Source organism: Mytilus galloprovincialis, chromosome 4 (assembly GCF_965363235.1).
Source record: "Mytilus galloprovincialis chromosome 4, xbMytGall1.hap1.1, whole genome shotgun sequence".
NCBI classification, from domain to species: Eukaryota; Metazoa; Mollusca; class Bivalvia; order Mytilida; family Mytilidae; genus Mytilus; species Mytilus galloprovincialis.
Window position 1 is genome coordinate 50,084,127 of NC_134841.1, and position 27,556 is coordinate 50,111,682.

The 27,556-nt window shown below is 31.9% G+C and overlaps 2 protein-coding genes across 3 annotated transcripts; one reads left to right on the forward strand and one right to left on the reverse strand.

The window, feature by feature from the left end:
- On the reverse strand, positions 1-23,445 carry LOC143072361 (C-type mannose receptor 2-like). The gene is made up of 14 exons (XM_076247253.1): positions 23,337-23,445; positions 15,055-15,218; positions 13,944-14,074; positions 12,897-13,024; positions 12,414-12,577; positions 11,412-11,539; positions 10,974-11,101; positions 8,207-8,373; positions 4,366-4,487; positions 3,759-3,886; positions 2,833-3,005; positions 1,765-1,904; positions 742-893; positions 1-182 (listed from the first exon to the last, which is right to left on the reverse strand). The coding sequence occupies exons 1-14, from the start codon at positions 23,374-23,376 to the stop codon at positions 118-120; spliced, it is 1,830 nt and encodes a 609-aa protein (XP_076103368.1). The 5' UTR covers positions 23,377-23,445; the 3' UTR covers positions 1-117.
- Positions 15,800-21,988, forward strand: LOC143070649 (uncharacterized). 2 transcript variants are annotated; one of them, XM_076244866.1, is made up of 10 exons: positions 15,800-15,925; positions 16,206-16,336; positions 17,860-17,974; positions 18,186-18,291; positions 18,661-18,885; positions 19,465-19,571; positions 19,884-19,986; positions 20,492-20,645; positions 20,948-21,037; positions 21,523-21,988. In XM_076244866.1, the coding sequence occupies exons 2-10, from the start codon at positions 16,252-16,254 to the stop codon at positions 21,894-21,896; spliced, it is 1,359 nt and encodes a 452-aa protein (XP_076100981.1). In that variant the 5' UTR covers positions 15,800-15,925; positions 16,206-16,251; the 3' UTR covers positions 21,897-21,988. The 2 variants fall into 2 exon arrangements, with proteins under 2 accessions (XP_076100981.1, XP_076100982.1); XM_076244867.1 differs by having other exon boundaries at positions 20,492-20,639.
- Positions 23,446-27,556: the final 4,111 nt, after the last annotated feature.

Consider the following 27,556-nt stretch of genomic DNA (forward strand, 5'->3'; position numbering starts at 1 on the left):
TTTGATTATAAAGCTTTTTATAAAACATTGTGTAATCGTACAAAATAAGCCAGATAAATAAAATGCATTAAATGCACAGTAAAGGTTCTATTGTCAAATTATGGCTGCTACAGATCTTTAATATAACCAACATATGATCACCATCATTGCAGTGTTGAGATAAAATGGCAGGTTTTGAAACCCTGTAAAATACACAACAGTTACTTTAGTTACAAGATGCCTTAAATTTGACTTTGATTTGATAATTTGTTTGACACAAAATATAAGGGGCAAATTTTTATAATACCAATAATGACGTTTTAGTTAAGAATATTTCTTTATACGGAGGTTATTTTACCAGCACCCTGTTGGTCAAAAGGTTCTAAACTTTATTGTTACCAAAATGATAAATATCAATAGAAAAATTGTTTTGATCTTAAACAATTAAAACATATCGTATTTATACGTAAACTGTAACATAATCATATCGGTTTTTTTCATTCGACACATACACCTTTCATATACGGACAGACAGCTTTGTGTATAAATAACTCAGATTTTGAACTTGAAGTCCAATGTTTTTACTTATTCACTTAATGTTAATAATATTTTCGAATATTTCTGCTGTTTGTACTTCTTGGTGTAAACTAAAAGGATACATCTGAGTTACTCTAACGTATTGAGTGTTATGCCCATCGGTTAGTCTTTTGACATTGGAAGCAATATAATTTTGTATATCCTTATTTTGTTTTTCAAACTTACCATGCGATGTCTGGGAATTATAAGGCTGGTGAGCATCTCTCTCACAAATATAAGAAACATTGTTGTTACACTTAACATCATTGTATCGTCCTCCATAATAAATAACAGCACAATTGTCTGTAACTGGGTTACTAGGTTCTGAATTCCAATTTCTGCAATATAAAATATTCATAGAATGAAATTCAAAACAGTGTGGCTGTGGCCATTGATTGACACATTAAATTCATCCATTAACTGGCACAACATATACTATACGACATCATTTACAAAAGAGAAAACCTGAATAAAAATGTGTATGTTAAATGTTTCTTTGAGAAGTCCATTACAGACTTAGTAAGAACTAGACTATCTAAGTGTAAGTGCCCTTTGTGGAATATTGTAAAAATATAGACTTTGATATCCTTTACACAAGTAATCCTCCTTCTAAACTCAAAACAGATTAAAAAAATTGGTCCAAAATTGTTTCACAAACGTAGATCTTTTTTTCGGAAGGGACAACTCATACTTTGAACCAAAGTCTCCGAAACTAAAATCATCGGACGCCTGAATTTGTTTTTTTTAAACCATATTTGTGAGTTCATGTTTTTTTCGCCAATAATCGGCATTCAAATGGGAACCAACGGTATTCCTCTTCTTTCAGAATAAGAAGACAATGTATTCAAGAAATCCTCAACAGCAACACAAACAAGATGGTATTGATTATCCTTTAAATTCACGTTACGGAAAATACTTATAGTGATGATGTCCTTTCACTACATAAACCTATGTTTGGTGATATTTTTGATCGCAACTATCAAGTTTTTTTGGAATAAAGGATACTACAAATACATTAAGGTCTGTTTTATCTCTGGATTTGTCAGATAAAAACATATCACTAAGTAGGATGAAAATATAAACTTCACAAAACAATGGAGATTATTTGGATTTATCATTGAGAACTTTCCATTTAACAAATTTTTGTCACAACAATCCTTCCTGAAATTATTAATGATCATTACATTAAACCATTGAAATATTACTTACATTTTTACATTTGAACCCCCAGATGGGTTATCAAAAGAAGTGTAATACACCCAATTCCCGTCCTTTTTTCTGTCATTCAAACCAGTCCACCAACCAAATGGATTAGGATCAACTTGTTTTAAAAACTGAACTACTTTTGTCTGGAATTTAAATTATAAGTTTAATATTTTTTAAAGCACATAAAATTATAGCTTCATATAAGACAAAAAATTAAAAAAAATTAAAGGATATTTCAGAGTTCGAACTAGGAAAAGAGTTTTTCTTAATTTATTTTATAAGTGAATTTATTTTTTGTAATATATTTGAAAAGAGACAACACAAATTAAAAAAAGGTGAAGATACCAATCGAAAACAATAAATCGAGAAAACAAAATCAGACAACATCATTATTTTAATTATTTTAATGAAACTTCGAATGTTCTTACTTGACACATTAATCCTTTGGATTGATTTCAGATCGTATAACAAACCATCACTTTGAAGATAGCAAGAAAAAAGTAAGATCACAAAAATACTGAACTTAGAGGAAAATCAATTCGGAAAGTCCATAATCAGCCCCAGTTGCCATTTTGTTATTTTTTAAAACCATATGAATGAACGACATAAGTATCTTGCCAATTCACTATTGCATATCGCAACTGTAAATGTACAAGACAAAAGTAATAACGATTACTCTTGCAATGGAAAAAGATGCGTCGATAATAAACGCACTTCAGAAAAAAGTAAAATCACAAAAATACTGAACTCAGAGGAAAATCAATTCGGAAAGTCTATAATCACATGGCAAAATCAAATAACAAAACGCATCAAAAACGAATGGACAAGAACGGTCATATTCCTGGCTTGGTACAGGCATTTTCAAATGTACAGTTGCATATTCTTTAAGAGTAGCATGTTCTTTCTTTAAAAATCATATTCTTTAATTTGAAGTTATGTTTCCCAACCAGGTGGCTAACTCTTAAGTAACAATACATTTTAGTTGATATTTTAACAATTCACCACCTTAAGTAACAATACATTTTAGTTGATATTTTAACAATTCACCAGATTATTTAAATCAATACAAACCAATTCATCCTGAGAATCGAAAGCAACTAAAGCGCCATCATTCGGTTGTGCACGTTCTTTACACTTGTCTATGGCTTCATCCCATGCTGCCAAATCAGTGCCATTGCTGATAAAGTAACAGCTGTTGAAATCGGCACTAAATATCTTAAACCACCCAGATGGACAGTCTGCATCTATAATGATAGATCATTTAATAGATTAAGAAATTGAACAATAGGTTCAGATGTAATAAGTGCAACATCTGATATAGTGAATACTAATGCTATTTAATTGGTGTATCAAAGTGCTGAAAAACCTACCAATTTTCAATCCTTCAGCAAATCAGCTACATAAATGGTGAAAAACAAAATATTTTGTAGTGATATCTTATGATCTGTGATGATTTTTACTGGTACCACGTGTGCTTATATTATTTTTAAAAGTAAAGTACTGTTGTACTGTTAAGAGAGAAAAAATGTGATCATCATATTAAATAATAAAAAATATTTAAGAGCTTGACATTTTGTATAGATAGCTGCCTATGGTTGAAGGCTGTAGGTTATCTCTAAATGTCTTTTGGATACTTTTTCGCTAGGTTGCCGTTTCATTGCGTTTTAATCGTTTGATATTGAGTATTTCCTTTTATTGATATTTAATCCATAAAGACCATTTGGCATTAGAAAATATTACTACAAAATTATGAAGTTTTTCTGTCATTAAATATACTGAGTCTTGTGAATTTCCACACTAATCTACGTATTGGGTTTGTATTGGAAAAGGAGAAGGATGCAGTGTTTACCGGCAGTCTTTAACAATCATGTTAATCGAAATTTTGACAAAAAAATCTGAGTTTCGTCTTTGTGAGTCTGATTTGCCAAACAACTTGATTTGTTTTAAAAAAATTTCACCACAAAACGAGGACTACCCAACTGAATATTACTACATACTTTCTAAATGAACTTCGCATATGTATTTTGCTTTTGATAAACAGCTCATGTCATTAAATCCTCCGTCTTGAAATATTTCTCCACAATCTTCGTTTCCGGCGTAATTATTGGGTTCTGAGTTCCATTTTCTGAAGAAGAAAACAGAATATTCATTTATCTTTTTAATACTTGAAAAACTTGGAGAAAACAAAATAAATTGTAAATATCTTATGGTCTGTGATGATTGTCACTGGTAATCGTGCCACGTGTGCTTATATATTTTTTATGCTAGTGAATTAACACTGAACTTGAGTAAAGTACTGCTGTTGTACTTTTAAGAGAGAAAAGAGTTAATCATAATGCTACTATTAAAGTTTCGTGTCTGTGATTTTGATTTATACCTTCTAAACATATTAAAAATTTGTAGTTTCAAGATGAAAATAACGCTGCTATTCAATGTAAATAGGATGTTGCGAGTTTCAAAAATAAAAGAAACGAAATGAAAACAAAGGTTCAGGTTCGACCGGAGTTTGTGTTTATTTCTACATACTGTACAAAAAACCTATGGTATGCATTGAGCCTCAGTTGAATGTATACTTAAAGTATGTAACACATAACGTGTATTTACATGAGATTCATATCTGCCTGTATACCAGTGGACCAAAACCATTTGTTATCATTTACATGAAACGTTAGACCAGACCAAAATGGATACGTCTTGTAATATCTAGTTTGAAGTTCTATCCAGTTCTGTAAATAAAAATGACCGTATTTAAAATAAAACTATCACAAGGCATGACGTAATATGTGCTTGGCCCTGCAAAGTATTTATCAAAATTAAGTTTATTAATGTTTAGATTAATGTTCCGGATATTTTACGATAACTTTACGAAGAAAACCCGATTATCTGTTTATCGTTCTATCACTGGTGTTTTCCTCCTCCCCAAGACAGTTTTACACTTGACAAAATCAAGTTTGATAACGTCTCCTCACACATTGTGACGTCGTTGAACTTCTTCACGCTGATAGTGCCTGCTCTCGTCTTAAAGCCGTGATATGAGAATTACGGAGCGACTATGCAGGGTGATATAGGCGTAGGGAGGGACGATTATGGCTGTTTTAGACGCGAGATTGTAATTGAAATATGAATATTAACTCTGCTGGTCCGAGTACACAGTTATTGTCCTTTGATTTTTAAATAATAGTTCTTGAAAAACTAGTCATTATCTTGATATATGGACTGCCCACAGGACCGTGGAATTGACTAAGATAGTGATAATGACTGAGCCGAAGGCGAGGTCATTATCGCTGTCACAGTCAATGCCACTGTCCTACGGGCAGTCCATGTATCACGATAATGACCAGTTCTTTGCTAACTATTATGTTTATTTCATTGAGGAACCATGTTTTTGAAAATTCAAAATGTCAAAAACAAACTCGAGTAGTTGTTCGATCTCTATGGCAAAGAGTGAAGACCAGTCGTAGCAATACTGCCATTCATATAAGTACAATGTTGCAGTGTATAAATACTAAATCAAGTTCTCTATAATTTTATAATTTACGAAAACATATGGTAAACAATTCAACAACTTAGATATAATATTAAAAAAGGAAAACGTTTGATTAAAGGGACATTTCTCTAAACAGAAAAACAACGCCCCACCAGTCATTAATAAGGAAACCCCTCCCCACCGGTCATTATCATGTAAAAGTCCGTTAACGACCGGTTTTCTGGTCCGTTTTGTTCTGTTAATGACCGATGGAATTTTTTACTGAAGAATAATGAATGTCATGTGGCCCCTTTTTATCCAATAAGAGAAGCCTATTCTAAACCGATATGAAATAATCTAATTTATTCCCTAGTGTGGACAGTGTGTTGCTTGTTTTTTTATACCCCTTCCAAATGTATTTCTTCATGTTGTAGGCTTCAAATAGCAAGTAGGGGGATGAAAATACACTAAAAACATTTGGGTTATGAATTTTAAAGTAAAGTAGTGATTTGGTCCAGCTGAAAAAGGTTAAAAATTAGCACTTCGGAAGCTGTAAAAAAGACCCCCTTCACATAGAATTGTCCATATTTTTAGTTAGAGCGGATGAAGTAATCTATAATTTTGATATAATTTGTCCCAAAAGTAGTACAACACACTGTAACATATTATTGAGAAAACGCAAGTGAGATTTTTTTTTTATTTTCATTCATTGCCTAAAAGAAATGCACTACGAAATAACTTTGTACTAGACAGACACATCGATCCTGGTTTTACACGTGCAATTTCACAAGGTACCAGTTTATAGGAATTTAAGACATGTCACCCTACCATGGATTCATTGTTCTGACCCCGAGCTAACCTGTCTTTGCTGTTACTCCTTAATGCTGCATTGCGGAGAAAGCAAATACCAATTTTAAAGTTTGACCCCTGGCTGCCGTGGTTCGAACCCTCGACCTCCCACATAGTAACTGGGGCACTCGATGCGAGCACGAGACCACCGAGGAGGTTTCTTTATGCATATATATTTTTCTTGTATGTGTTGTTTGTAAATTTTGTTTTGCATCTTTGTGCTCAGTTTTTTGTTATCATATCTCTCTTTTTGTTGGGAATATTGTTTTGTTCAACAATAAGAGGAGTGTTTTACACAAAAAAAGACCCGCTCTAATATGAAAAACTCCTTAATGTCTTGATAATATGCCTCCTTTAAATTATGGTTAGACAGAAAACGAAAAATCATGTGTAAATTGTCAATATGTTTTTTCTCCATAAAAAACCATACTGTGTGAAACATTTTAAATGGTGTCAAGTTTAAAATGTGATCGTTAATATCTAAGACAATAACAATCACAACCAAGGAGTAAAAAAAGACTCACAAAACCAAAGGACATTTACATCAACAGTTATAAATAATAACTAAAAAACAACACGAACTCCACTAAATACCGGGAGTGAAATCAGGTGCTCCGGAAGGGTAAGCATTTCCTGCAACCGTATACGGCACCCGCCGTGTTATTTCTTTCAGTTCGGTAATGCTGGAAGGTTATTATGACTGAGGAAGAATATCAGATATGATTTCTGATATCTAACTCTAAATCATATTTCTTACAGAAAAGTGGAGTTGTCAATTTTTATATTTAGAATTTATTTCTCCATACGCAAACCAAACTTTTTCAATGCCTGATCAGAGTTCGAAGTATTTAACTAATATCAGGTCATTAAAGATTGCATATTTTGGCTTTAATATTGATTTACTTATAGGGTCATTGCATCGGAATTAAACATATTTATTCTTAAAACACTTGTTGGCATAACACAGGTTATGTTTTTCTCATATATTTTATGATGGTATGATACTAAACCCCTAACGGGAGGAATTGTGCTTGATATTCATACGATGAAGACACAATCTTTCAATCAACTTAGTTGAGGTCTGGAGCTTGTATGTAAGTAACTGCTAGTATTCTTTGGTTAATTTATGTATTATTGTCATTAGTTTCTTATATATGTTACCTATTGAATTCTGTAATCGGACTCGGACTTCTCTTCGACTGAGTTTTACTGTGCGTATTGTTGTGCGTTGTTTTTTCTACATTGGCTAGAGGTATAGGAGGGGGGGAGATCTTATAAAAACCATGTTTAACCCCGCCGCATTTTTGCGCCTGTCCCAAGTCAGCATCTAGCCCTTGTTAGTCTTGTATGATTTTTAATTTTTGTTTCATGTGTTTAATTCGGAGTTTAGTATGACGTCCATTATCACTGAACTAATAACATAATGGCTTTCGGCTGTTGTCTCCTCTATGGTCGGGTTGTTGTCTCTTTGACACATTCCTAATTTCCATTCTCAATTTTATTGTTATAAGATAAAAATTTGTAAGAGTTCCGCGGCAGAACCCAATGCAGTACCTCGCCTTCTTTGACTGTTCCGACGAGGACGGAATGTTTGATCGTTTTGTCTCCCTTTTGCGACAAAAGTAAAAGACAAAAGTGAGGAAAATTAAAAACAAAAATCTTCAAGATACTAGCTTTTGATCATAAACAAGCTTCTATACAAGTTTGGTACAAATCCAGGATAGTTTAAGAAAGTTATTTAAATTTCAAAAACTGTAACCACAGAGTGAAAAGTAAAATCACAAAAATACTGAACTCCGAGTAATGATTTAAAAATGGCAGAAAAACTAAGTCTATTTAACAGTAAAATACGTTAAACAGGTTTCTTTTCTTACAAAACTAACTTCTGAATACTATTTTATTATAGACAAGCTTCAGTCCGAGTTTGGTAAAAATCCAGGATAGTTTGAGAAAGTTATTAAAATTTCCAAAACTTTAACCACAGTTAATGTTTGTGGACGACGCCAACGGAATGTTGGATCACTATGTCTCGCCTTTGCGACAAAAGTCGCAGGCTCGACAATAAATTGCATCCTTTATAGATGTCATGTAATACTTATATATGACATTTATACCATATAGGAAAATTACCTTTTCATCTTGACTTTGGATTTGCAGAAGTCGACCGCCGCCAGATGTACACGCTGTAGAAGCGTCGGTCCATGATCTTAAATCAGCAGTTTGAAATAAGTAGCATTTATGACCACCTCGTATCCAATTTGGTGGACAACCAACTTTATCTAATAATTCACTGTCCCCTAGAATAATATTTAGTTTAAAATGTACAAGCCCTGAACTAATATTGACAATCAATATTAAAATGAAATGTATAAAACAGAACAAAACTGAAACAGGAAATGGAAGAAAAACATGTATATACTTGGATGGAGAGTTATCTCATTTGCACTCATATCACATCTTCCTACATCCATACAGTCCATAAACATAAAGAAATAAACCAGATCCATTTTCTTATTCTAATAAATAAGAAACGAAAATTAAATATTTTCTGAATTACTAAGCAACAATCACTAAAAGCAGTGCATAGTGTCAATGCTGAAGCCTTGAAAACTAGATGGGTGATAAACACAGAGAACTAACAATCCGCAAGTCGTGATATTTTCCTATTAAGGTCTTTCCCTTTTCTATAAGGAAAGACCTTACTGTATTTCTTCTGATTATTATTATTCTTTCCGCCAAACTTTAACGAAATTTCCCAAAAAAAGTACGCGACATGTTGAAATAATATTAGGTATCTAGTATCGGTTGACCAAAAGCTATCTTGTGGTGAGGGCACGACCCCGTAACATTTCCTTTATAGCGGTTATCTTCCCTAACACCGAAAACCTTGTTATCATTCTAACTCCAATACCATAATAGGTAGAAAAAAACAAAGGGTGGAATTTGTTCAGGAACAGACCTTGGTTCTTCGTTACATATAAATCGAAAAGATTCAACGACTCATTGGTAGGGTTATGCCCCTTTGTTGGCCACTAAAATTCAGAAACCGTAAGTTGTAGCCACCTAGGATCATCACCAATGATCATCAATTCACGTGACCATGAAAATTGACATAGGTCAAAGGTCAAGGTCATGACCTTGATTTTGACCTTAGCTTGTTATCGAATTTACTCAATAACCGTAAAAGATGGCTGATAAAATGTAACGGGGAAAATGTGTGTCTTGTTGAGATCTACATTTGTTATGATGAGTTCAAAATTATTGGACCAACTGTTATGGAACTAGGGCACCAAAGCTGTTTTTGGGGTCCGAAATGATGATTGTTTGCTTATAACTCTAAAGTGGTTAGATATAGAAAGAAACTTCGAATTGCAAAAATGTTCAGCATAATAAGATCTACAAAGTTAGGTCAAGGTCAGAGGTCAAGTCCCTAGCAACGACATAGAACACCTTAACAACCATATATTTTTGAACTTAGAAGGCTATGAATAATATAAATATGAAATGTTTAATACTGGAAATGACATTTTTGTCCCTAGCAACGACATATAAGTCCTTATCAATCACTTATTTCTTTAACTTTAAATACTGTGAATAGTACATAGGACATGTTTAATACTGGTAGTAATATTTTTATCCTTAGGAATGATTTATGTCCTTAGCAACCACTTGTTATGAACATAAAAGTCCTTAGAAACCATATATTTTTTAACTAAGAAGGCAATTAATAAAAGAAAAAATTAAAGACCTTTCAATTGTTCATGAACAATTGACTTTTTAATTCTTAATGTTTTGCTTTTATAAACCCTAAAGGGGTCTCGCAGCTCTAAATCAACTTTTTTTTTATAATATAGGATTTTGCTATTTTTTTCTATGATTAAATTTTATCTTATACCTAATAGAAATATAAAATAAAAATATGGGGTCACCATTCATTTAAGCTCACAATCTGCCTCCGAAAGAAGCATACATTTTTGTAAATCTCCTTTTTTCTGTTGAACTAATAGGAGAATTTGGTAATATCGAAATAAAAAAAAGAACTAAATTACAAAAATCCCTAAAATTTTACAATTATTTAGTTTATGTACAGCTTGTTTAAAAACAATAATAAAAAATATAGGTCACCAATGAGTTGAAAAAGATATTTCAATTTAAACGTCAAAAAATGACATTTTTGCACCAAAGGGAGATAATTTGGAGCTTTTTCAATGATATAAACATTTTTAAAGTTATCTGTGGCCAAACCAAATCGATTTGTATGAGTGATTTTTGTACCATATTATAAAGTAAAAGCTAATAGTGTAATAAGCCTCCTTAAATGAACTTATTGTGTTAAAAACATTCATGTACATCAAAACCAGAATGAACAATCCATAAACCTATACCTAATGAAGAAACCACAATTTTATTTATTCTTTATATACATCGAGTGTTTTCTTCATGTCGTTATTGTATAAAATCAACTTGGTGTCTCCGAACAGTCTCGTCTGTGATACAAGTTTCACTGAGTTCAATTAATTGAGGTTATCTAAACTGATTTTAAAATACATGTATCACATCTGTTCCTTTGTGTTATCCAAATGTTCAAGATAAACTATAACCCAGTAATAGATTGATGAAACTGTTCGAAGTCAGAACTGTCTATTGTTGCCCATTGAGTGTTTTGTCATATTATTGTCCATTGAGTGTTTTTATGGTGTAAATTTGGTGTTAAAGGCAGATCTGTTGTCGCGTTGGATGCATTTATTTAATTCCTCAAGTTTGACTTTAAGTAAAGTCTAGATTCTTGCCTTATTTTTGTAAACTAAATGTTGATCTGTGCTTTTTTTAATGTATTTTCTTGTTGCATTTTCGTGTCATTGACTTGTATCAGTACATCTATTATTCATGGTAATACCTATTTGAGATGTGGTGCATACGTAGTTCGCTAATGTGTCACAAGACTTGTCTGAGAAGACACCGCTGTTATACATCATGGCACAATGTTCTTGGCCTCCTAAGTTGTCAGGCTCGATCTCCCATTGTCTGATTATAGATACAAAAAAAGGAAGATATATTACGTCAAATATCATATGTACTAAATATAATTGCTGAGTAGCATTAAAGTAATATGACGTTTAATTTCTTTTGTGAACACGTACAGCGAATGCATATCAATTTCTCGTCTATTTTATTGTATTTAAAGTCTTTCAGGCTTGGATGGTAAAGAATCAAGCTTTTTTTTAAATTGAACTATCATCTATCATGCATTTTCTTTAGATTTTCGATATTACAAACAAAATACGGTTGATTATAATAATGACATATCGAAATATACATAGGCAATATTACCTACATGGATTGTTGATTAACAAGACTACCGTCGACCCATAACCATCGACTCTCAGCAATTTGATCCGTCATTCCTATCCACCATAGACCGGATGTTGTTTTGATATAAGGCAACTGGTTCACCAAAAAAGCCTGCAATACAACAAGACGATAGTAATATGTCAGCCAACTCAAATGTGAAACTCGTAATCTACGAGCCATAAATGCAGAAACTACTCTTTACTAGAATGAAATATGTCAACGTATGTTTTGACAATTTTTGAAATTCTCATTTGGCTCGAGTAACAAAAACCAAAACATAGAAAAAAAACTTTTCCCTAACATCAGATAACTTGGGCTGTCATAAATTAAGAGATTCACCGTACGTGTGACATTTTCTTTTTGAAAAATCATCATAAACGTTTTCAATAAAGGCAACATGATTCTATATTGCAGACTATTGCAGACGACACAATGAGAAAACGTATTTCACTACAATCTGCATAATATGTAAGAAGAATCTGCGTACCCTTCTGAAGCACCTGACATCACCCCTAGTTTTTGGTGGGGTTCGTGTTGCTTATTCTTTAGTGTTCTATGTTGTGGCATGTGTACTTGTGTTTGACTGTTTGTCTTTTTCATTTTTAGCCATGGTGTTGTCAGTTTATTTTCTATTTATGAGTTTGACTGTCCATCTGGTATCTTTCGTCCATCTTTTAATCATCAAAGTTACCGTTTTAGCATGCTTAATATATTAGATTATTCAGTTTTCAACAGAAGTCTTCATTTTTTATACCGTAAGCGGACATTTAATAATACAAGTACCTATGCATAAGATAGTATATCCATGAAGATAGTATATCCATGAAGAAAAACTTGTGACAATATATAAAGTAGAAATATGATATAAAACTAAAATATTAGACTTGATAATGCGAGTTTAAAATGATAAAACATGCAAGACATCTTGACATATACATAGGAAATAGGTAAATATGATTTGTATTTTGACTTGGATGATAATTACCTGTTCAGTATTGGTTTCTAGTTGGAGTAAATGGGCGTTTGGCGCCAAACTATTACATTTAAGTTTTGCATCTGACCATGGTATATTATTGAATGGGTCTGTTATATAACTTATATAGTAACAAGAGCTGTTAAACAATTTCCAGCCATTTAGACAAGTTTTACCTGAAATGAACAGAAAACAAATAAAAGTCCTTCGCTGCAAAATTTTCTACCTTCCTTTTTATCACTGACATGATTCGCTACATTCTGTATTTAGAAGATAAATCATGAGTCTTGGTCAAGAATCAAATTGTAAAAATACCATGAGACAAGTACCTATGCATAAGATAGTATATCCATGAATGTTTGAATGTATTTGTCTTCAAGTTTAATTCAAACCAAAAATTCAAAAACACGCAAACCTGCAGATTTTTATGCATTTAATTGTAAATGGTTGGGGTAAGTGAGCAGATGCCCACAAAGTTAATTAAAATAAACATACCAGTAAGAATATATTCACATATATAGCCATGCCGTTCCTTACAATCTTCATCACTGATTGTGGCTTGGATACTTATAGCGCCACAATTTTCTAAATGTTTGGTATCATCTGGTTCATAATTCCATACTCTGCAGCGTAAAGAATATATTGGAGTTGTGTTTATTAATGTTATAGCTTTAAGTAAGATAAATAAACTCCTAGTAGATATCTGATGGTATGGAATTTTCGCAAGATAACTGGTTAAGGTTTCGTTCTTGGAAATTTATGAGTATTATATGTCCCCTTCATGTTTATGATCCAGAATTTGAACTGACAAGTTGTTGGTAAAAACTGTAAAAACTGTAAATTATTGTCTCAAGTTCAAATCTTATGTGTTTGTTCTTTTTAGAATATGATATTGATGGTACAGTTTAGTCTCTGTTAAATGTAATGACATGTATTATAGTATAGTCACGTGTCTATTGATATAGGTCGTATATTGACATGTAGATATCTTGTGTGCCTTTTACGTTTTCTGGGGTTGCTGTATCGATGACATATAATACCCCACTTTTAATTTTACTTGTTTAGTCTTCATAAATAAGACTGTTTAGTTTATAGATGCATTTTACTGTAAAAAAAAAGTCTAATTTTTATTTATAAAATACTAATTAAAAACGTGAATTATTTAGAAAAATAAATAGTGATTAATAGAATTACTTATTTGGAAATTAATATCTCAAAAAAATTTAACTGGTGATCGAAAAACACACGAAATTCAATTCACGATATGCCAAACGAGAAAAACAGTATCCGCGATAAGAAATTAGTTTCTGCTTCTGTCAGATAATGGCCATATAGTAAACTGATTGTATTTACTTTGACTTGTTTTTGTGCGCATATTGACAGTTTGTATGTATATATAAGAAGCAATCTTTTTTCATAGTTAGTCAAACCGAAGTTATCCTGCAGTTTTGCAGGATTCAAGGGGCTAATTTCCTATAAATTTTCTGTCGGAGCTTCTCGTTAAGCAAGTCTGATTAAAATTAAAATTTAGAATATGCATACAGTATACCATCGCCTGGTCTTAAAGACGAATCTGATGTCCCCCATACATATGTTCCCGGAGATGTCAGTTCGTTGAGTGATGTCCACCAGCGTTCTATTCTCATTACTTTTGTGGCTTGTAGAAAAGCATCCTACAACAGAAATGCTATAGTAAAAATGCATTAATTAACAGAAGGAATATATCTTGCAAATTTTAATACTGTTTCTCTTTTAGAATATGCGTTTGAGCTATGGGATAATTGCTGTATAAGAGATTCTAAAACAAATGAACGCTTGAGGCAGTCAGGATTTTTATTAGAAATCAACGATTGGCTGGCAAAGAATCACCTTTTTTTAGCTAGATAGGAAAAGTTTAGTTCTAGAATAAATAGATGTAAATTATGATTATGTCATAACTTAAATACACATTTTAATTTTCTAGAAAACGTTATGAATTGAATCTCAGATTGTGCAGACAATCATAATATAGTTGAAACCGTTCTCAATATATAGAATACCGAGATGTTGATTTGGCATATTTTAAAAATCCTTTTCCCCTTTATTCGTGCATGGTTTTACATTACTAGTTTTGGGGGTCTTTTATAGCTGGCTGTTCGGTGTGAGCCAAGGCTCCGTGTTGAAGGCCGTACCTTGACCTATAATGGTTAACTTTTATAAATTGTTATTTGGAAAGAGTTGTCTCATTGGCACTCATACCACATCTTCCTATAGCTATGGAACTTATTGACGTTAGATATCAGATCAATCTAGTCTTGTTTGAGATAAATTTTTTTCAGTTAACCGGCTGAAGTACTAGAAATAACGGGATTTTAATCATCAAACCCTAGATCAACACCAATAGTATGCCCATCATGTAGAATTGTTTATTTGTACTAAACGCTGAACTACTATGAAAGACTTACCAGTATTTCATCTGGTTTGTGTTATATACCAGTAGGCCTATCTATAAAATGTTACAATGGACAATGATGAATTCAATTGTTATTCCAAGAAAACTTTAACATTCGTATTTTTATGTTAATGAACTACCTACCCTCTATTTTCATCATTCTCTGCATAGATTTGAACATTAGAATTGCAAAACGTGCTATTCTATTTCATGCATACATACCTTATCTTGTTTGGAATAGAACTGTAATGACGTTACAGACTGTCCGTGTTGTTGACATTCATCTATTGCCTCTTTCCATTTCAGTTTCTGAGTACTAAATAAATAGCACATTCCATTGACTTTTATCCAATTTCCTACCGGACAATGATCTGCAATAACTGAAACTAAGATTTGTACAGTGGGTTTAATAAGTTGTACAGTCATAAGTAGTGCCAAATGACTCTTCAAGAAGAAGGCGAAAATTTGAATTTGATAACTTTCTATTTTGATAAGGGATACGCAGGGTCTTACTTTTCCAATATTTTTTTGTTGAAAATTTATTATTTTTCTTTTTTTCCCTTTAAAAAAATAAACACAAATGCAACGCATTTTATTAATACGCCAAATATTTTTTTTCTATTGTGTATAATAACTGATAAATCGTAGCTTTCAATTAAACAGTTTCTAGATAAGTTAAATTTTGCGCTCCATTTATCCATATGTGTCAGATATATATAGAATAATAGGTAGTTTCGTTTTTGATACTGACTATATCATGTGGAATAGCTAGACGAGCCCGTTACGGGATCAAAATATAGAGTAGTCTCGTGCTTATGCATGGATCATTTATTCAGAGCATACGCAGTGGAAAAAGTTAATGGAAGAAATCGGAAGAGTCCAAGAGACGACGAACAACATCCGAATGTCAACGTTGCGGTCTCAACATTGTGACCCAGCTGAGGTACCTTGCCGACGTTCAGTAGAGTTTTCGTTTTAGTAGTAAAGAGAACGCTTATAGTGGGACTTAAAAAAAAAATTGAAAAAATCAACTATTCGTAAATGAGAGTATTTCAATTTCAAGACTTGACTTAATCTTGAAGCAGTTTATTAGGTATGTATTTTGTAACCATTAGTTTGTGGATATTAACTTTATATAAGTTTGAATTTTAATATACTATTCTTCTTCAAAGACTAAAGGCGATAAAAATGAACGTAGTTTGGTATGGTTTTCGAAGTAAAATGTATCAGAGGCTTCAAACAAGATAATAATGTTTTACTCGAAAAAAAAAATATCATTGATATGATCATATGATATAAACACCGGTTATTCTTCCGTATAACTTTATTTTATTTAGTACGAATTATTGATTATAATAATTGTTTTCGTTTAGAATTGACCAGTACAAAGGGTACTGTAGGCTTCTGAAGGAATATGCAATGGAAGCATTTACAGTTGATGGAATGCAAGCACCAATATATGTATCGAAGAGAATGGCATATTCCCAGGAAGATGACAATTTCGGTATTCTTGTTTATCATTGTAATGTTACAAATATTGTTTCGAATCTAATAAGTTAATAATTTTCAGCTTTGAGCATATATCTTTCATATAATTCATATATTATAAAAAAAAAAAAAGTATAAGTGATGATAAAATTGAGAATGGAAATGGGGAATGTGTCAAAGAGACAACAGCAGAAGGTCACCAATAGGTCTTCAATGCAGCGAGAAATTCCCTCTTCCTTTAACCTTGTTCAGTCTTTATGGCTAAAAACCGTTTTTAGTACCAAAGAATTGATCCGTCTTATGTTTGGAATCTCTTAAATTATATAATGATTTGGAGATGATTTCTAATCTTTGATTGTATAAACATACTATCCACACTGATTTGTGTCCACACTTGTTAAGTTAATTATATAAAAAAAATATCCACTTGACATGCTTGAAATTCTATCAGATTACTTTTTGAGCAGTTATGTGTATTTGAAGCATGCTCACAAAGGTTGTTTTGGTGAAATCATTTCCATATTGGTCAAAATTTGTCTTTGCTTCGACCAGCTTTGGATGAGATATAATCAAAGAATTGATAAAAATCAGCACTGAAGTTTACTTCCTAGCTCATCTAGTCCCAAGCATCATGTCAGGCATTGTCATTACTAAAAACCAATAAATGTATTCTTATCTGAGGAACAATACAATTCCACATTTTAACAAAAGATTTTTACTAATGATACTGACGATCCACCACAAAGTAATATAAATAGAACCATACAAATAGTTAGCAAATACATATAAAAAAGATGTGGTATGATTGCCAAGGAGACAATTTTCCACAAGAGAAAAAACGACACAGAAATTAGTAACTACAGGTTACCGTACAGCCATCAACAATAAACAAAGCCAATACCGCATAATCAGCTATAAAAGGCCCTGAAATGACAATGTAAAACAATTCAAACGAGAAAACTAATGGCCTTATTTATTTGAAAAAATTAATCGAAAAACAAATATGTAACACATAAACAAACGACAACCACTGAATTACAGGCTCCTTATATCATGTTCTCAACTCACATTTAGAAAAACAACATCATGTGAAAAAATTAACCAATTATGTGTTGCTCTCCTAGCTACAAAATGTATCCAAAATCAAAGATGTAGAACATATTCTATCATAATCATTTTGGTAACTAATGCAATTACTGTTTCCTCCAATGCCTGTCTTGAACATAAAAAAAAAAATTGAATATATAACACTCCTAATGCGCAGATTAGTTGTCATTGTGCAACACAGTTAATACACCATATATATAGAAAAAACAGAACTCTTTTTGTCATACTGTCAAACATCCAAAAATACTATCCACACTGATATGTGTCCACACTTGTTATATAAAAATAAAGATAAAGAAAAAGAAACAGAACATTGCTATAATTGAATATGTAGACAACTCTGCAGTCTATATGAAATTATTTCATATCTTTTGTATGGACTCTGGATTATTGATAGGTTGTTTATGTATATTATATATTATCATTTGACAGGTATGGTTGAAATGAAGGACTTTTTGGTGCCACTTTGTAATACCGCCTTTCTTCTGCACTGTCAGACACCAGAAATTGCTGTCATGAAAGAAAGGAAACCAGACTTTGACGTGACGTGAGTACATGTATAAGATGAATATACAATCACAAATGGTATATTGTTAACGTGTTTCATTGTATATTATTAAATGTTATATATAAGCTAGCTAAAATGTTGTAAGAACTTTGCTTTAACAACACATTCAAGAGAAAGTCTTTAGATACAGATGGCAAAATATCATTGACATCACCAAATTATTTTAACCCGCATTTCATTCTTCTTTCAGATTTGATTCTAGTATTTGTCAAGATATTATGATAATGGAGAAGGAAGTTAGTCGTAAAATAAGGAGTCACATCATATGTCTGGAGGGACTCAGGGATTTACAGAAAGTAAGTTATAAGAACTATGCATAAAATAAAGAAAAAGAAAACACAAGACTGGATATCGTACGATTATAGATTCGGACATTTATAAAACATCAAATGAATTACATTTATAGTGAATCAAGTTGCCATCATTTAACTAACTCCCCTTTAAAAATTGGACTTATACTCTGAATCTGAAACTTTATCGGAAATTTTTAAATGTATCATAAAGAGAAATATTGTGGAAAAAAATCCTCATGATGACGTCATCAAAACGAGCTTGGAATTAATTTGGGATTTCAATGATCTTAAATATGTATGTAGTTAATATTTGGATAAAACCCTTTATTTCTTAAACTTATGTACAGTGTTTGATTTTTTATTTTTTTTAAGGATTGTTGGTCCTGGGAAAAACGCCTGAAACACAGGAACAATAGAATCGACACTTTCTTGAAAAAAAACACAGATGAAGGACAAGATGTTACTAGTAAGCGTCAAAGCAAATATGATAATCTAGTATTAAAGCAGAGTGAGGCAGCAAAACGTTACAGAGCTATACTGGTTTGTTTTCAAGAAAAAATGGAAGGTGAAAAGAAACTGAGGACAGCTGTTTTGCAGGTAAAATATGTTTAATTTACTGTAAACTATGTCCATCAATTTTCTGTTCACAGATTATTTTCTTTTTCTTTATTTCTAATGACGTTGATGGAATCCTATTTAGTCAGGTTGTTAAAATGAACACCAGGCAACGAATTTGGTGTTCCCATTTAAAATTTGTTGGTCCTTCATTTGTAGAAATATTTACCAATTACTTGTTAAAGATGAGAAAATGAAATTTTAGTCACTAGTAACTAATCAAAGTTCAAAGGCGAAAGCAAATTCGTTAGTAAACCATCTGAAAATATTGACTCGTTTTGACATAGTGAAGGAACTTTAGGATAAATTCGTTCCTGTCATTCTAATGTCGGTACCAGTATTATCGAAGAAGGGCGGGGAGGGAGATAGAGGCCATTGAATACAAATGTTAATAATGAATGGAGCTGCAGCAGACAACACACATTTTTGGTCAGAGGAAGCCTTACCAACTGTTTGTTGTAATCCCTTTTGAGTTCGTTAGTTACTATCAGGTTTCCTAGGTTATATGTATCATTAAAAGTTTGCAAAACACATATTTTAAAACTTATTATTTTCTTATAGAAAGTGACTGCCATCCGAAAAAAGTTGTCATCTGTCATGAAAGAAAGCTTAATCCATGCCTACAGTGACATGATACAGGCTGCATACATGGCAACGGAACAAGACGGGTATATTGAACTTTCATTGTTTTTTGTGATAATTTCCTCTAGAATAGTATGCGACAGTGGTAGAACATATCTTATATTGATGTATATCTAATAGTAGTATGCTTAAATATGGTGTTTAATAGTTTTTGAATGTATTGCCCAATGGACAAATGTCTAAACTCGATGCTTTCTATGAACCGTTTAAAAAATATCAGGTCACTCTACGATGTTGCATGACATAAATTTAAAGAGTACAATAGAATCAGTAAGACCTCCAGTTTCATGCGTTGAACTGTAGATGAATTTGATCTTATGCAATGATTTTTTTTCCAGATTTAAATTGGTTGATCAACAACTAACAGCAGTTAACATTGATGTCATCGTTGAGAAGTTATATGAGATAACATCAGCCACCTACAACACACCAGTACCTGAGGTTTGTATACTTCAAGTACGACCCCGAAGTACTTATCTTCACATAAACATTATGATTCACACAGATACAAATTAAATTCAAAAACGTTCGTATTTTTTTTAAATAGGCGGGTCCAGGGGGGGGGTGGGGGGGCTGGGGGCCCGACCTCCTCATTCGTGGGGAAAATTTGGTTGATTAAATAGGAAAACACTGAAGCAATACTGGAGCCCCCCTCTTTTACATAACCTTTTGAATCCGCCAGTCTTATAATATTTATCGGAGATTATTTGTATGAGAATTCAAATGAAATTTCTTATATGGATCAGTGTTTAAATTTGAGATTTTTTGGTAATTGTAAGCAATGACTATTTGTTATCAATATAACGTGATGTACAGAAATGCATCAAATTCTTACAAAACTAACTGTAAAATAACTTCTTAACTTATATAGTGTTCTCAAAAAAAAAAGTATCATCATGCAGTTTTCAGTTTAAATGAAAGATAATATGCAAGATTTGTTTTGTAGGATTTTATCCAAGCCACTGGATCCGACGAAAAGTTGTCCGAGATATACTACAAGGAGTGTGATTATGAAGTACTGGGAATGAAGAAGGGAAACTATTTAAGAAAATTAAAGACTGAGAAAAAATCTTTGTTTGAAAAAAAGGAGATAGGTAAAGGTAACTCTTCTTTCTTGTATATTTACAATATTTTTGGTTTTGGTTTTATTCATATTTTATTTATATTTTAAATTGTAAGTAACTGTTAATAAAGAAAATAATTAATTCGTCCAAATATTTCGAACTGTCGTTTAAGAGAAACTACATATGAAATTTACATAGTAGTATATGTTAGTTGTTATTAACAGATGAATACAGCTAGATTTATAGTGCAAAGATATTCAAGCTGTTCAAAGTGGGTAAACATTTTAACTACAATTTAGTTTCGTCTATTTAATATTTCGTTTTAATTATTATTTTAGAAGACTGTTTCTTCCCCATAAATGGCGGAATTCGAACAAATCCAGTCACACGTGATGAAAAAAGCAGAGGAATTATCAACATCAAAACAGGTTTGTTAAGTATTTACTATCAGGATGGAATGCTCCAACCGACCGATTTTGAATTATATCCCGAACAAAATCGAATTGTTAAATCAATTTTCAATTATTTATTTTTGTTAAACTGAGAATGAATTATTGTTCTGATCACACAAATCACCTATACTTTCATACAGAAGAATATGCCATGAAAAAACACAATATTTTTTTAGTTCAAAATGCAGAACCAAGAGTTTGGAAAACCTACATCTGAAGTAAAATAAAATTAATCAAAGTTTTCCTTCTTTTCAAATTAAAGATTGCCAAATTATAAATCATGTAAGATTAAGAAGATTTGGTAAATAAATAAGAAGATGACTTTGAAGAAGATGTGGTAAATAAATAAGGAGATGTGGCATGATTGCCAATTTTACAACTCTAATTACTTTATGCTTGTCAATAGATAAAATATATTTTAGTTTGTAGAATGTATCTTATGTTTTTTTTTATTACAACAGGTTACCAAGTCAAATTAAAATTAGCTTTAATGGAAGGAAACGTTGGATTTGGTTGGGTGAGACAAAATGCATTCTTTAGAGGGAAGACATGGGGTTTTTATTTCCTGACATCAGAAAATTCAACAACAACATCAACAAAAAGTGTGCCATCAGTATCACCCCTCAAAGCTAATCCAACAATTGAAGTAACCGATTATTCTGACGATTTTAGAGGACAGGGGTATAATCCATGTGTTATAGCCCAGGAAAACGACAAGCACGAAAACACAGAAAAGAAAGAACAAGAAGATGCAGTTGTAATGCCTATGATCGAAAAAAATACTGCTCAATGTATTCACGAGATTAAACTTGAAGAAAACATATTGGTAGTTTGAATTGGAAAAAACAATTATAAGCCAAATGAATGTTTGAATTGTACATATAACTTTTTTTATTTTTATCAATCTAATAAAATTTTGTTACTGTTTATGGAATCTTAGATTTATATATAAGAATAAGGAGATGTGATACGATTGTCAGTGAGACAGCAGTTGAACCCAAGAATCAACCAAAAACCAAAGGACAATGATGTAAACAACAACAGATCATTGAACGCTTTCAACAATTAGAAAACGCATACCGTATACTAGTATAGTAAGCAAAACAAGACCGTACCATCTTTAACAGCGAGCTAAATCATTCCGCATCGCAATAAAAGGGCAAAAATAAGAATCTCCTGCAACATGATCTGCATTTCCGAACGAATGATTAGAAAAATGTATGATTACATAAAGACAAATTGATTGCACATGCTGTTTGGGCATGAACCCTCTTTTTTCTCTCTTTTTTTCTTGTTCTTTTAATGTCAAGATTGTTAAATTAAAAATTTAGGATGAAATTATTTCAAGTGTTCTTAAGCTTGCTTATCATTTAAATCTTACAACAACTGTAGCTAGGAGGAGACAGACAGTATGTACCAACTAGGATATTTTTTCTACCCTATAACAAAAAAGACGCATGTGGTTCCATGCCAAACGTTCTATTCAAGATTCCAGTATAAAGGCGAATGTCATTGGGTACTCATAGGAGATCTTGTATGAAAAACATAGTGGTGTCTTATGGTATGCAGTTCTTGTAATAAATATACCGAAAGGAATAATACGATGTTCAGAATGTACAATGTAGCTGTAAACATACGGAAGTCATCAATAAATAGTTTTAAATGGCACTTGGGAAGGGGTACCTGTGTGGTGGACTCTCAGTCTGTTCTTAATTTAGTATTAACCATTATAACTTAATGTTAACTTTGATTTTCCATTTTTGATAGTGCATCTTTCATAGCGGCGAAAAGCAATATTTAAATTCATTTGTCATAGTTATGCATACAAATACGATTTTAATTTGGTTAGAATAATAGCAAACTTTTCATGAAATATTCTTGGTGTTCATCTCGTCAGAAAATTAAAATGAGCATGAATAGTATTATAACCAAATAAACAATAAAACTTCAGACATTTCTACATCTTTTGGTATCTATATTATGAAAATCGCTCATACAGTTACTTCGTAATAATTTTTTGAAAAATATCGATTTTAGTTGAAATGATAAGACTTTTTTTGTCTGGGAAATCACTTTTGTCCAATGACTGTATATACGTACGGTTTATACCTATAACTGTAAATTTCTACTTCATTTGGTCTCTTGTGAAGATCTTTCCCATTGGCAATCATACCATGTCTTCTTTTTTATACAGAGAAAATACATTTTTTTTAAGGAAAGCGAAAAAACGATGTACGCGATTTGTCTTTTAAATAAGGCTTTTATATAAACTTACCGGAAATAAATAAAACGGTAAAAATTTGAATCCACTCCATTTAACTTAAATATATATGTATACCTCCAAAAAGATAACACTTTAGTACATGTACTTTGATCTGATAGATATCATATAATATCTCATGTGAAAATTAATTGAATATCGTGTTTAAAAAAGGTGATCAGTAGAAATTATCTCAACATAATTGTTTGTAGTACACTATAAACTTGAGAGGACTTGTTTTTCAGGAGATTGCTTTCGGAGTACTTTTAATAAAAATAGAGCAAGACAGTCATTATTCATATCTACCTTTTTTTTTTATTTTAGTTTAAATATACTGTTTGACTCCTTTAGATAAAGTTTTATTTTTATTGTCACGTACTCTACAAGCCTCACTTTACAGTATTTCATTCCATTTGAGATACTATAAAATTGAGAATGGATTTTTTTTCCCGGACATCTTTTTTTTCGGCGAAAAACAATCTATTTTTTTTGGCGACAAGTCGAAAACATTTTTTTCTTTCAATTTTAGCATTACAGATAGATAGATAAGATAAGATAAATTTTATTTTCCAAATTAGGTCCCCAGGGGGCATATACACATAACATATATAATTGATACAACATACAGTGTTTTACATAACATTGTAAAATAAACTATTGAAATAGTCATACAGGTATTATTTGTTAAATAAAAAAGTATTTGAGAGTTGCTACTCCAGAGATGTGGCAAACCCCATTTATTTATTTACTTGATTTTATAATATTTTGCTGAAAATGTAAAAATTTAAAATGAATGATTATTTAGCTGCAACAGACACCAAGGGACGATGCTCTAGGATTGTGATCTTAAAAGCTCTAACAATCCTCCTCGTATCTGGTGCAGAAAAACAAACACAAATGGAAAAAGTTCATGTATATTCACAGCAAATAACATGCACTGCAGTAAATAGGTATTGAGAATAGTGTAGGTTTCCCTACTGCAACAGACACCAAGGGGCGGTACTCAAGGAGCTCCTCGTGTCTGAAGCAGACAAGAAAGCCACATAATTAACAAAAATTACATATATAGTGGCAGCTGAAGGTCAAACAAACAATTTTTTTTCCTCAGGGTCAAAAAAAAATTTTTTCTCTCCCAAAACTGGAAACAAACTTTTTTTTCCAAAAAAATCCATAGCCCCCTCCCTTTTCCCCCTAGAAAATCAAGTGCTTGTTGCCTAACACGAGAAGCCCTCATTATACCTTATACCTTTATACCTTTATCTTCGGGTCGTTACATAAGCCAAAGGCTTCTACTGACCCCTCATATTGGATTGTCGTATATATGATTTGAAATTAATTTTCAATTTTTAAGGGTTTACAATTTTGGATATTCACCTTTTCAACGGGCCACAATTGTTTTATTATACCGAACTAACAATGGAAGGGTCTTTTGATTGCTTACAGCAATTTGAGTAAATGAGACAATATCTGAAAAAGTCTAATTTCCATGTCCCGCACTTCACCAGCAATTATTTTTTTATTCAACCATCTTTTTTGAAAATTTTAAGTTTCAGTATAAACTAAATTATATAATGCACCATGTCCTGTCAATTAAACACTCATTCTTATATTTCTTCCAATAAAACATTGTAATTTAAATGTTCAACCCCCCCCCCCCCCCCCTAAAATCATGTTGTCCCCTGTGTTTTTTTGAAAACTAAATCATTCTAATAATATCCAAATTAATTAAACAGGCGTCCGATTCTCACATATATGATATATTATATAATAAACTTGCCCCTAATTTGTCTTTTTACATTATAACTATAGCATGTAATAAAATTTTGCAAATTTTAAGAGAAAAAAAATTTGTCCCCAGGGGTGATTTCCCTCCTGTTACCACTGGTTTTTTTTTACCTGTGGAAACGTTTACAAGACCAAGAGTTATTTTCCCATTATGTATTGTGAAGAGCATCATTTCCTGAATGCATTAGTACAAAGAAATAGTTGGAAAGGCAGCCAGGTTTGAAAATTCAAGCCCATCCAAGGTAAGAATTTATAGAAAAATACTTATTGGTGTTCTATCCTGTTACAGCCTTTTCTTACACTTTCTGAGAATATTTTTAAGTGTGCACCACAGCATTAAGTGTGTTTTTATATCATCTTTTTAAAAGTTATATGTCACAGGAAATACACTTACATTTAATGTGATAAAAAGTACAAAAACTATCGCGTAATTCCTTTCTGTTACGTTCTGTCATGTTACCTGATAAAAAGAACAGCATAACCATCATCAGTAACAGGAAGGATGTTAAAGACAATTGCACCGATAAATCGAAAAGTTAATCTACTATATGCCAACCATTTCATTTAATATAAGTTATCACCACCATATCAAATAAATTTCAAAATAATATACAGTATATTGAATAAAAAAATAGGTTTTTTGCTTTTGATAACAGCAGAGAACATTGTGCAATTCTAGTATAGTAGATAGTAACAGAAAGGAATTTATTTTAGAATTTTTCATTACCTAGGCAGATTTTTCATCTTACAAATACAGTTTCAAAGGATAAATGACATTGTTTGCTGTTATCTTCCAATTGTGACCAATTTAAAATGATGTATTTTTCTTAAACTTTAAAATAAAGCAGAAAAATCCTTTCTGTCACCAACTCTGTCCTGAAACCGTTGTGCTGTTACTCAAGATTCTTTCATGTTACCGACATATCTGACTATATTTAAGTATATTTCTAAACCTTTTGTATTGCAAATGCTAAAATCAATAATTGGCATTTGATAAACTATTGCAGGATATACTAGTAAACCACAAATAGTGTCTTAAACTTATTCCTTATTCCCATTAGAAACTTTTTAAAATTGATTCACTTTGGCAACAGGAAAGAACTGGATTTTTTTTGTACCATTTTTAAAATTTCCATTGTTTCCTTATTAAACAATTGTTCGAATTACAGACAACAGTTCCTAGAACCCCAATGTGTGTTCTTCGATTTGTGCTATTAAAATACTGGGTATCCTACCGTAGTCTAAGATCGTTCATCTTGTCAGTTCGTTAGGTATTTGTATTTGAATTTAACAAACGGGGAAACTCCGCATTGATGTCACTACGGTACTTCTGGCGTAGAAAAACAGTGCAAAATACGTTTTTTCTGCACTTTTGAATAAAAAAACATTTCTAAAGGTAAGTTTTCATTGTTGTTCTCAATTATTGCCATAAAATGCCAATTTTCTAATGCCCGTTTCAATCCCAACTTCTGAATATTTAAAAACATTCTAGAACTTCACAAAATCCCATTTCCTGCCTCCATTGCTTTGTGTACATTCCATTCAGCGTCATCAATCTTGTGGCAGGCAATACAGGTCAAGCAAATCGTATTTTTAGGAATTTAAAAATGACATGCTCCTTACCTCTTTCGCGATTTTCCCGCGAAAAAAGCCCAACCAAAATGAAAGGAAAACTATATGAAAAAACGATGTCTATGCCATAATTTTGAACAGGCATATAGAGTTGGTTAATAAGAAACAATTTACATTTATTTTTCATAGAATTTTCTTTTTATTCATTATAAAAAGATCGATATTCTGACCATCATGACTGTAGGTAAATATTCATACAAAATTCCCTTTATGTCAAAAGGGATGGCAAAAAAAGAGTTTTCCTGTTGAATAAAACCCAGAACTATTGCAAACTATTTTGAAGCAATATCCCAGAAAGAAATAACGTAATTGCCGTAGACTGAAAAATCCCCTAATTGACAGTAGAGCAATTTGATTGGATATAACGAATTGACATCACGTGATTTTGACGCCATTGAATTTTTAATGTAAACAAACAAGGTCAGAAGGTTCCGTATGGGACATCATCGTACATTTAGTTACTGACAAATAATTACGAGATATCAAGCTTGCCAATGCATGGTTATAAAAAATTAAAGCTAAGTCTACAGAAAAAATAAGAAAAAAAATAGCCTTAGTATAACGACTTATCATTACACCTGGATATAAAAAAAATTTTTTGTTTTTTCTTATTTCCAAAAATTAGACTTTTTCAGATATTGTCTCAAATACATTTTTTTACATGACAAACAAATGACGTTTGAGAATACCTCATTTGTGTTTTAGAATTTCTCGAATGTACAACAAAGGTATCTAGAATCTATTTGTAAAATATTGATGGCCCTGAAAAGGATCCGTTACTCTGTGAGAGATAACATCGGCTGCTGGCACTCCACTTC

Coding starts and splice junctions, on each gene's coding strand:
- LOC143070649 (XM_076244866.1), top strand. CDS start 16,252: ATGGAAGCATTTACAGTTGATGGAATGCAAGCACCAATATATGTATCG. Junction 19,987..20,491: donor ACAACACACCAGTACCTGAG/GTTTGTATACTT, acceptor TTTGTTTTGTAG/GATTTTATCCAAGCCACTGG. Junction 21,038..21,522: donor AATTATCAACATCAAAACAG/GTTTGTTAAGTA, acceptor TTATTACAACAG/GTTACCAAGTCAAATTAAAA.
- LOC143072361 (XM_076247253.1), bottom strand. CDS start 23,376: ATGGAGTGGATTCAAATTTTTACCGTTTTATTTATTTCCG. Junction 11,540..12,413: donor TAGAAACCAATACTGAACAG/GTAATTATCATC, acceptor GTTGTATTGCAG/GCTTTTTTGGTGAACCAGTT. Junction 183..741: donor TAATTCCCAGACATCGCATG/GTAAGTTTGAAA, acceptor TGTATTTTACAG/GGTTTCAAAACCTGCCATTT.